Source organism: Lactuca sativa, chromosome 3 (assembly GCF_002870075.4).
Source record: "Lactuca sativa cultivar Salinas chromosome 3, Lsat_Salinas_v11, whole genome shotgun sequence".
Classification (NCBI taxonomy): Eukaryota; Viridiplantae; Streptophyta; class Magnoliopsida; order Asterales; family Asteraceae; genus Lactuca; species Lactuca sativa.
This window is the reverse complement of record NC_056625.2, coordinates 71,910,025-71,922,035: the sequence shown is the minus strand read 5'-3', so window position 1 is coordinate 71,922,035 and position 12,011 is coordinate 71,910,025. Positions and strand designations below refer to the sequence as shown.

The window sequence follows — 12,011 nt, the reverse complement described above, 5'->3', positions numbered from 1 at the left end:
GAACAAGAAGCAAAAGGCACAAAACCCAAGATCTAACCACTTTGAATGATAAAAATCGAGTCTTGGACACTTACCAAGGTCCAGAAGAGTATCAAACTAAAGAATGGGGGCTTGCTTACTGGATATTTGCTTCCTTCTTCCACTTTCTTCCTTCCTTAGCTCCAAAAACACCAACTAGCTCAAAAATGGGAGGAAAAGATTATTAGGGTTTCTTTTAGGGCTTGAGGGGCTGATGGGGGATGAGGACGAACAAACCCTAGCCTCCATATTCCTTTAAATAAGGAGCAGAACCCGAAAGATTAGGGTTTCATTACCAACCATCAACACGTCGTGTTCCAAGAGGTAACAAGTCATGTTGTCCTTGATAAAATCCACGTTTCCTCGTATTTGGACACGTCTTGTTGGTGCCTCCAACACGCCGTGCCAAATCCTCAAAAAGAGATTTGTTCCCAAAATTGCTCCTCAGACTTTCCGGGTGTTACAAACACCACATGGCTTAAGCAATAAGCACTTAATTTATAACGTCACTTGACCAACCACTCCAGAAGAGTTTCTAGCACCATACTCATTATAAAAATGTGTGCTTTTCAGACATGCATGTCTTGAACTCTTATTAGGTCAAAAATAGGGCAAAACGCCAAGATCCATGCATGGTCTCAAAGCTCAATCCTAGTCTAGATCCAAAGTACCAAATACTCCCAAAGGCCTGGAGATTCATAAAGTTACAAGCTTTATGAGATCAAACCATCCAAAACAGCAAGACATAGAGAAGGGTGGACAAAATCTAGAGATCTATCAATTTACTCATCAAGATAAAATCCTTATACCTCCTGGAGATGTTTGAGCAAGACAAGCTTCTAGATCTACATTGCTTTGGACTCCCAAGATGATCTACCACCACCTTCTTACTTCACAAGCACCTAAACACACACTTTAGGATAAAAAAAAACTCACACAAGAGGTCTAGGGTTTGCAAGGGACGGTTATGAGGGATAGAGGCTGATAGGAGGGCGGCTACAAGAGGTTGAGGTTGTTTAAATAGGGCTCAATCCCTTAAACTTTAGAGTTTTCTCCAACATCGGCCACCACGTCGTGGCACCTATTGCCACATCGTGGTGGTTCATTAAATCCCTGCGGCCCATAAACTATTGTCACGTCGTGGTGAGGCTCCACCACGACGTGGTGCGACCTAAAATCCAACACATATAAATATATAAGTACTTTAAACTAAAGTACCTCCACGAATCCGCATGTTACAGTTCTCATGAGCCTTCCCACTTATTACTTCTCTCTCTTCAAAGCACCAATTGGGATTATTGATGATCTTGAGAAATTAAGAATATGCTTCATATTTGATGGAGATGATATAAAATCAAAGATGCATTGGGTGTCATGGTCAAAAATCATTGCATCAAAGAAAGATGGCAAGCTTGGAGTGGGGTCTTTAAAAGCACAAAATATATCCTTACTACATGGTGGTGGCGACTTAAGATGGATACTAGGTCACTTTGGAGGAACTATATTGTCAGCAGACACAACCTTTACTTAAAACCTGTCACCTACATAGCTAAAAAAATCATGTACTGGTGTGTGGTGCAACATTGCGAAAGCCATTAATTCTCTCCCATACTTTCACATTAATCACCATGATCTCTTCTTGCTAATACCAGGTCCGAATGTTGACATCTTGTTTTGGAGGGATATATGGTGTGGTGAATATACATTTCACGATCAGTTTCCAAGGCTATACAAATTGGAATCTTGTAAGCGTTGCCTTGTAGCTGATAGAGTCACAAACTCGAGTTTTGTATGGAATTAGAAAACCACTATATATGAGGGGTATGGTTGTCCTTTCAGAATTCATTGAACTGTGCTCTATGTTAAACCCCATTGTTATTGATCCATCTTCTATTGGATTCCGCTTCAACCTCAATTCAAATGGCATTTACACGATCAACACTCTAAGAAAAAAGATTGTGCATTCGATGACGACATATTCAGGTCCAACGATTAACTGGTCGAAAGAAATCCCGCTTAAAGTTCATTGCTCTCTGTGGAGAGTAGTTCTTGGTAGATTGCTTGTCGCATGCAATTTAGCCTCTAGGGGTATTATTGTCCAGTCGAGTGTATGCCCAATGTGAGATGCAGTCCTAGAATTGGTTGATCATTTGTTGATTAACTGTAAGGTGGCAACTGAAACTTGAGATTCGATATTCAAATGGTGTTGCCTATCGAATGCATAATTTTCTAATGTGAAAGAACTTTTTGACTTTGTTGCATCTTGGGGTAATTGTCCTAGAAAAAAGATCATTATCAACGTGGTTTTCTACTACCTGTTATAGCATATCTAAAGGCTAGAAACAATGTGGTGTTCAAAAAGATTAAATTTACTCCAGTTACCTTCACAAGCAAAAGCCGAACAATTAAGACCCAAAATGTTTATTCTATTGCAAGTGCCTTGAGCTCGAGCACCTCTAGTGCTTCCACTTGGAATAGAGTCAATGTTTTCAGCGTGATTCACATAGTATGCCCCACATTCCATGTTATCCTGAAAGTTTTTAGAAAATATGACAAAAAATAGTGTGCATACTATGAAAAAAAATGCACATGTAAAAAAAACTGTATACGGTGAAAACAAAATGCATAATGTAATTCTGTAAAAAGTTGCATACTATGAAAAAAACTGCATACATATAGGGGAAAAAAAACATACTTTAGAAAAAAAACTACATACTGTGAAAAATAAAAGAACATATCGTAAAAAGACTACAGACTGTAAAAAGATACAGTCATTCATATATACGTAATGTAAAAAATGTTCTTGATGAGTAAAAACCACATAATGATGTGTGATACAAAACATAATAAAAGCATAGTATACTAAACATTTTATAAATGCTATAAAACATAATAAAAGCATAGTGTACAAAGAATGCTACAAAACATAATAAAAGCATAGTATACAAAGCATTTTATAAATGCAACTAATAGTAAATAGTTTAATAATAAATGCAATAAAACTAATAATGTACATTATAAATGCCGTCAATTGCTAACTTGACCATAACATGCTAATATTAGAATATAGCATACAACTATACATCTATATCTATAGACTATAATAAACATAATAAATGCAGTCAATGAGCATTATAAAACTACATTAAAGACAAATATATGCATTATCTATCACTTTTTTTTATACAATTTATAACACAAATGCCATGATATTTATGCTTGTATAATAATTATGTCTATTAAGAAAAACATTTAAAAACGATAAACTTATCAATAACTCTGTCTCGTAAGAAAATTTGTCTCGTAAGAAAGACTTTCAAAACTTGTAGACTTTATCATGGCAATCAAATTGAACACACAAAATCATTAAGTCAATTTTTTTTTGCTTTAACTTTGCTAAAAACTTGAAACAAATCACTTTACTTCAAAAAGAAGTATAAAAACATTTACCATGCTTGTAAATATTTCAATGTAAGAAATAAGAATAAACTTATATTTAAAGCTTTATTTAAAATAATTAATTTGCCATGTATCCATAGTGGGTAAATAAAAACAGCATGTACTCAACTCGAGAGATTAGATAGCATCTAATTTTAATCCATTTTCCAAGCTATTTGATCTTGCATCAAACCTATTTAATTCCAACAATTATATTTCTGCAACTATTTCATATTTCATATTGTTTAACTAGATGTAAGACTCATGTATTAAATGAGTTAATTAAAAAAATTAAATATTAAAATATAAATACTAAGTATTTTTTTAAAATTAAATTTTAAAATAAGGAAGAAAAAACATATTTATTGTAATTTAAGATCATATTTATTACATTTAATATTTTACTTATATAGCTATATGTATTACGTGGCTTTTTAATTTTAAAAATTAAAAAAACCTAGAAATTGACATGTGGATATTATTTATTTCAAAAGTACCACAAAATGACAAGTGTCAAAACTTTTGAGAGATTGACATGTGGCAAAAAAAACCTTCATTTATTAGAATAAAAATGTTTATTAGGTATTCCATTACCTAAGAATTCATTCTATAACGGTATAACCCTTTTAGGTCTTATTTTTCATACATAACAATTTATTTTATTTTACAAACTTAGTATAACTTAATAAGTTGCTTCATGACTCATAACTATTTCATGACTATTTTAGTCTAGTCATTCTAACATTATTTCAAACTCGTTCCAATAGTCAAACATGTCTCACAAGCCTTTCTTTTTTTTTTTTCTGCTTTTTCAGTCTTTAACCAAATTTCCTTGTTTTTTTTTCTTCAATTCAACTATCAGATGATGACTAATACATTCTAGTTATTCCAATAGCCTTTCATATCAAATTCAATAGTTAAACATGCTTCATAAAATCATAATATTCGTATTTGGACATTTTTGCTTTTTGTCACACTTTTTACCAATTAGTAATTTTCTTGCATAAATGTGTATAAACTCCATGAAATATAGCCCAAACATATACCAATAATGTTTAAAACATGTGTAGAGGTTCATACAACCTTTTAAACCAATTTCCATTTAGTCACTTTTTGACATTTTTCTCATTTAAGAGTCCTGCTTTTCGGAAATGTAGTTTTCTTATGTTTTAACATACCATTTAAGTAACTTTCAAGTTATAACATGCTTATAAATTCATTATAATGCTTAGAAATCAAAACATCTCTCTTTTTATTCTTTTATGTCATTTTTGGCGTTTTAGCCCGTTAAAGTTTCCAAAAATGGAAATCGTCGTAAGACCAAGTAATTTCCATTTAATTTGCTTCTATATGTTCCCAATTCTTTTAAAAATATTATTCAAAGTCTATCTCATATTCATTTGTATCTCAATGTACTAAAATATATATTTTTGATTTTAACTGTATCTGTTTAAGTCATTTTTAGACTAAACAAACCTCTTCTTATCTTGACCGAATTATGTTATTTTTTTTCTTTTTTGCACTTTTTTAAAACTGCAATTTAACTAAAATAATTAACTTCTAGTCTTTTTACAACTAAATGATGTTTAACAAAATACTTGTATTTCCAACTAAATGTTGCCATCTAATAGTTTCAAATTGTTAGAGTTTTCCAAATTTTTAATCCCTTCTACTTTTATGTTATTATCGATGGAATTCCAAATTCCATTCCATTCCTTTCTTACCCATGTCGCTTGTGCTTTAAACTAAATATTATCATGTAACTGGTACTTGTTCCAAGTAGCAAAAACTAACCATCATTTTAACTAAAATCATAAATTTCCAATTCTTATACAAAGTATGGCTTTTTTTTTATCAAAAGTCAAATATGTTCCCTTTTTAGCTTAATGATTATCATCAAGATACATAGCTACATTTTCTTGATGGTTTGATGGTAATAACTCTTTGTCAATAATATTTCATAAGTCCCAACTTAATTCTATTGTGTATTAAGGCTAATCCAAGTGATTTTGATTTTTAACCCTCACTGTTTGACTTTGTATAATCATCAATTTACATGCTTTTGTTCCATTCTAACTTCCAATTTTGACATCAAGCAGCATTATAGTTGCTAACTACTTTACAACATGTATTTTGTCAAGTTTCATTTCATCTAATATCTGCGTAGACTTGGTTCATTCATCACTTTAAGGCTATGTTTGGCGTACAAGCTGAAAAGCTAGCTGATAAAAAATAACGTTTGGTTAAACTAGCTGAAAAGCTATCTGAAATATATAAAATTACATAAAAAGACATATAAGAGTATGTGTTTCTATAATTAATTAAGGGGTGTATTTGGAAAATTTAAAAAAAAACATATAAAAAGTTAGTCTAAGTAGCTTTTCAAAAAACTAGCTTATAAGCTAGTTTATAAGCAACTTTTTGGTTTACCAAACACGATAATATAAAAAAACTCGAAAAATAAACTAGTTTATCAACTAGATGTGGCACGTCAAACACAACCTAAATTGTCATGGAAACATTTCAAGAACTTAAAGCATATTCATACAAGACTTCAAATCATTAACAAAATCATTCGATTCTTGATGTTTTTATGCTCCATATAAAGTGTATTCCCATAACCCAAATCCAATTTGACATACATTTAATTAATTCCAACCAATTTCATGTTTCTAAAAGCAATTTACTTAGATTTACTGAATCCCATACAAACTTGTGCGACAATAAGAATTCTGAACTTCCATTGATGTTTGCTTGAACAAGATTGCGTCACATGGCACCACCACCACTGTCGGACGTCACAGCCACCGCCGCCGGCAGTGGCGCTGCTGCCTTTCCTTCTTCATGTCGACCAAGTCAACCTCGATTTTCAGAATTTACCTTTTGGTCCCTCTCAATAACTAAGATTTGTCACATTTTACTCTTGTCTTCTATTTTTTTCAATAAGACCAACCATCAAATTTAAAATCAGAAAATATCAATAAATAATTAAATACTTATTTTCCTTTAAGTTCGAAAATAATAAGTAAATTTTGAAAACCTTGTATTTTAATCTTCATTCTATAAAATAGATGCTTAGAATTTTTTTTTTTCATGTGCCAAACAACTCATGAGCCCATATTCTAAATATACAAATCAATTACCCTTAAGTCCATTAGAAGCCCAATCCTATATATATTTTTTTCGTTACATTTTGGCTCTACAGTATTACACCAAATTTGAATATCCAGTTTGCCGATCTTATTATTCCCTTGAAAAAACAGTTGTTGAAGATTACTTTAACGTATTTCTTTGTTTAGAGTAGTCGGTATGGGTCCAAACGAGGTTCGACGAGGGTGATCTGGCATCTCTCGACGCCGTCGTAATAGGGGGAACACCCCCCCTGCTCGTTGCATCTCATCGAGGTGATTCTCGTTGGCGTGGCGACGGAAGAAACGGAAGAAAATGACCGTTTGAGTTTGCAACGGTTTGAAAAAAAAAATTATAAAAAAAAAACATTTTATCCTATAAATACTCTCATTTTATTAAAATTTTCACACACTTTCTCTTATCCTCTCTACATACTTTCAATTATCTTCAAAAAAAAATATGGATCCTTTTGACTCGTCCGATGATTCAGATGACGATATTTTCTTTAGGATGATGTATCATTATTACACTACCGACCTGCTACAACCAGACCCAACCCCGCTATTAACAGGACGTGCAATGTTAAACAGAAATCGCGAGGAAGGACACGAACATCTATATCGCGATTACTTTGTGGATAATTGTGTATACGTGGCGAAGGACTTCAAAAGAAGATTTCGTTTGAGTAGGGATGTGTTCTTACGAATCGCCAACGCCTTGGAAAGCCGGTATCATTTGTTTACTATATTTTTATACCAAATAAATAAAAATGTACTACATGTTTCTTTAATTTTACAACATATGCAATATATTTTTAAACTGTAGTTAATTTATGTTTAGGTACGAATTTTTTCAATTAAGATATAATGCTAGAGGTAGACGGGGGTTTACAACGTTGCGGAAATGTGTTGCGGCCATTCGTTTGATGGCTATGGGGGAGTCACCCGACACCATGGACGTCTATATGAGAATGTCCGAAAGAACCGAAAGAGAGAGTTTGTATACATTGTCAAGGGGTGTTGTTGAAACTTTTGGAGACGTGTATTTGCGGAAACCTTCGTTGCATGATTTGCAAGAATTGTATGCGGCGCATGAAGAACGTCATGGGTTTCCCGGAATGATCGGAAGCATTGATTGCACACACTAGAAATGGAAAAATTGTCCGGTAGCATGGAAAGGGCAATACGCAAGTGGTCATCACGGATCACCTTCATTGGTGTTAGAGGCTGTCGCTTCTCAAGATTTATGGATTTGGCATGCATTTTTTGGGGTTGCGGGTTCCAACAACGACGTCAACGTTCTTGATCAGTCGCCAACATTCGACGATCTTTTGAATGGAAAAGCCCTGGATGCTCCTTTCACGGTGAATAGAAACGAATACAAATATGGGTATTACCTTACAGATGTAATATATCCTCAGTATTCCACATTCGTGAAGGCATTCCGCCACCCGGTTGAAGAACGAGACAAATTTTTTAAGAGAAGACAAGAAAGAGCACGTAAGGATGTGGAACGTGCTTTTGGAGTGCTAAAGGCGAAGTGGCATATAGTCGAACATGCAGCACGACCATTGGATTTAGAAACTTTACGATATATCATGTATGCATGTATCATAATGCATAACATGGTAGTAGAAGATAAAAGGAGAAATATTGCACACTATATCCCAACAGAGCCCAGACACGTTCAGTTTCAACCAGGAACAACAGATTATTTGCATCGCGTTGTTGACATTCAGGACGCAAATAAACACAGACAACTTCGAGAGGATTTAGCGGATTATATCTTCTATGGTAACAATAACGATAACGAATAGCGTTGTCTTTTTTTTTTTTTTTTTGAATTTGGATGTTATTTCTTTTTTTGTTTTTGGATATTATGTGTAATTTAGTCTTTATGTTAATTTTAATCTTTAAAAATTAAATTTTTTTTTTAATTTTTAAACATTATGTTTTATTTATTATTTATATTTAAAAAATATTTGTATCAATTTAAAAAAAAATCGAAATAAATAAAAAATAAATTATAAAATGGAAAAAAAAAGTAACAAAAAAATGAAATAGTAAATAAAAATATTTATTTTCAAAAAGTTGGTGTTGCATCTTGTTGCATCTTTTTGCTCATTTCTCCACTTGGTGTCATAACACCATTAGCTTAGGTGGCATGTGAGGTGGCACAACTTGGTGTTGCATCTTGTTGTCCACACCCAATGCTCTTATTCTTCATTATAACGGAATGCCCAAATGCAAGTGTAGGCTTAGTTATAGAGCTATAATGGATGCTCAAATTCGAGCAACAAAAGGAAAAGTTGTCGATTTGCAAGTCATTAGATTTCATCAATAACCCTTTGCAATCTCAATGTTGTTTTTGCATATTATTAAAAAATTATCACAATTACATAATTGTTGTTTCTATGATTATGTTTGGTGTATTAGTCGATAGCTGAGAAGCTAGCTGATAAATAAAAAGCTAGCTAATAAAAAATATTGTTTAGTAAAACTTGCTGAAAAGCTAGGTGAAAAATATAAAATGATATAAAAAGACATTTAAAAGAATGTGTTTTTATAATGAATTGAGGGTATATTTGAAAAAAAATAATAACTCTAAAAAAAGCTAGTCTAAGGTTGTGTTTGGCGCGCCACAACACAGCCAGCTGAAAAGCTAGCTTATTTTTTGAGTTTTTTTAAGTTGTCATGTTTGAAAAGCTAAAAAGTAGTTTATAAGCTAGCTTTTTAAAAAGCTACATAGGGCTCGCTTGATAGTCAAAGCTGACTGGGTTAGAAGTTATGACTGAGTTAACTTCTGATTGAAACTTGATGTTTGGTTTTGTATACGACTGACCGTGCAAAATGACTATATTACCCTCCAACAAATTTTTTTATAATAACACATTAATTAGTGTAATTAAGTAAAATGCAATAAACTGACTGTTGTAACTTTTTGGATTTAAATTAAAAGTAGAGTTCTATAAAATGAAAGTAAAATACAACAAATTGTTATAAAATGAAAGTTATTAATAGAGGTTAATGATGTAAAATTAACATAAAATGCTATAACTTAAAGTGAAATACATTTCCGTCTACAGTGATGTGTAACCAATTGAGTACAAAAGATGGACCGAATATGGTTAAAAGTAGATGTAATAACTCATAACGTTACTCTTCTCTTCATTCACAGATACAATCTTGTTCTCATATTCCAAAGAAGATGATGATACCTTGAAATCAACTTGAGCCCAACTTGTTCCAAAACATAACCATATCGGAGTGTGGTGATTCTTTAGTGATGATATCTTAGAAACAATTGGAAAAATCAAGCAAAACTGGAAACCATTCCAAAAATCAAGTTGTCAAAGAATCAAAATTCAGAAAACAAGTGTATAACTATAGCAATTAGCATGATCAGAAACAATATTGTATATAATCACTATTGTAATTGTGTATCAAAATAAAAAAAACATTGTAAAAATCATCAACATTGAGTCAATTACAGCTTACCAGAAGAAATCAACAGTAATTGGTAACCGACATCAGGGGATTCGACCAACAAATCCAAAATCGATTTTTGAGGATCGACTATCAAAGTAAAAATTGAAAAATAAAGAACAAATTACAGATTGATTAAGAGAGGGAGAGACATTTCGGAGGATGTGGGAAAGAAGGAGGAGACAACGTCGATGGGTATGACGGCACCGAATGTGGGCGACGAAGGCATCGATCAGATGAAGTTGCGTTGGAGTAGGTGGAGGAGGAGGGTTGCACCGATGATGACAGAAGGGGGAGCAAAGGCGAAGATAGAAACGGAGGAGGGGGAAAAGACGGGTCATTCACGATGGGCAATGTGGGAAATGTTTGGTCGGCCTCTTTTTCACCTGGGACCGAGTCAGACGTTTTTCATGACCGAGTCAGCACATTAGACCGAGTCAGACATGATTAGATCTTTATCAAACAGACTAACTGGACCGATTCAACCAAAAAAGCTGACCGGACCCAGTCAGCTACATATCAAATAGGCCCTTAGGCTATGCTTGGCGTACTAGCTGAAAAGCTAGCTGATAGCTGAAAATCTAATTGTTAAATAAAAAGCTAGCTGATAGCTGAAAAACTAGTTGTTAAATAAAAAGCTAGCTGATAGCTGAAAAGCTAACTGATAAAAAATAACGTTTGGTAAAACTAGCTGAAATATATAAAATTACATAAAAGGACATTTAAGAGTATTTGTTTATATAATTAATTAAAGGATATATTTGGAAAATTTTAAAAAAGCTCCTAAAAAACTCGTCTAAGTAACTTTCCAAAAAGCTAACTTATAAGCTACTTTTTGGTTTGCCAAACACGACAACATAAAAAGAACTCAAAAAATAAGCTAGCTATGGTGCGCCAAACACAACCTTATATTAGCTTTTAATGAGCTTTTTTAAAATTTTCCAAATATACCCCTTAATTAATTATAAAAGCATATTCTTTTAAATGTCCTTTTATGTCATTTCTTATTTTTCAACTAGCTTTTTAGCTAGTTTTACCAAATGTTATTTTTTATCAGCTAGCTTTTCAGCTATCAGCTAGCTTTTTATTTAACACCCAGCTTTTCAGCAATCAACTAGCTTTCAGCTAACAACTAGCTTTTTAGCTAGTACGCCAAACATAGTCTAAGTATCTTTTTAAAAAAACTAGTTTATAAGCTACTTTTTGGTTTGACAAACATTAAAACTTTAAAAAAAAAAACTAGCTTATCAACTAGTTGTGGCGCGTCAAACACAATCTATATGTGTATAGCCCACTCAATATCATCATATTAATACCATAAATCATAAATTGTATATCAGTTGTAAGACAGACCATATTGATGAAGCTTTTGATTAGGATCTAGCTTAAAAGAATGATCATACATAACTCATACCATTGAGCAATATTTGAGAGGAACCATGGACAAGGAATTGGAATTGAAAAAATATCACTTTGTTCTAAGTGAATTATCCATCAAAAACTTCAAATTTCATAGTAAAGGTATGCAATGTTAAAAACCACTAAAATGGAATGATTATTTTATATATTTTTCACGTCCCAAACAACTTGTTCAAATTCCAAAAGTTATATTTACTTTTGTTATTTATCTCATTTATGGCTAAAGATTAACTTTTCCATAGATTAATGATATGCTATTCGGCATTCCCTACCTTTTGTACTTGATGATTAATAATCAAAGCTCAAATTTTTGTGTTAGTTGGTGTTTCAATAGCATGTTTATTTTCATTTCTATCTATCTGTGAACTAAACAATGTTTTTCTATTTTTCTATCATATTTATGATTTATTGTGAAAAGTGGCCATGGATTATGAGTGTTTGTAGGTTTTAAATGAAATTGATCTATTAGTTTACATATTTTGAATGAAATTGCTTCAGACTTTGGAAAAACATGTTTTCGAA

General features: G+C 32.5%; 1 protein-coding gene across 1 annotated transcript; it reads left to right on the top strand.

Moving 5' to 3' along the window:
* The first annotated feature begins 6,229 nt into the window (after nt 1–6,229).
* Nucleotides 6,230–8,401, top strand: LOC128132775 (protein ALP1-like). The gene is made up of 2 exons (XM_052769722.1): nt 6,230–6,311; nt 7,755–8,401. The coding sequence occupies exons 1-2, from the start codon at nt 6,230–6,232 to the stop codon at nt 8,399–8,401; spliced, it is 729 nt and encodes a 242-aa protein (XP_052625682.1).
* Nucleotides 8,402–12,011: the final 3,610 nt, after the last annotated feature.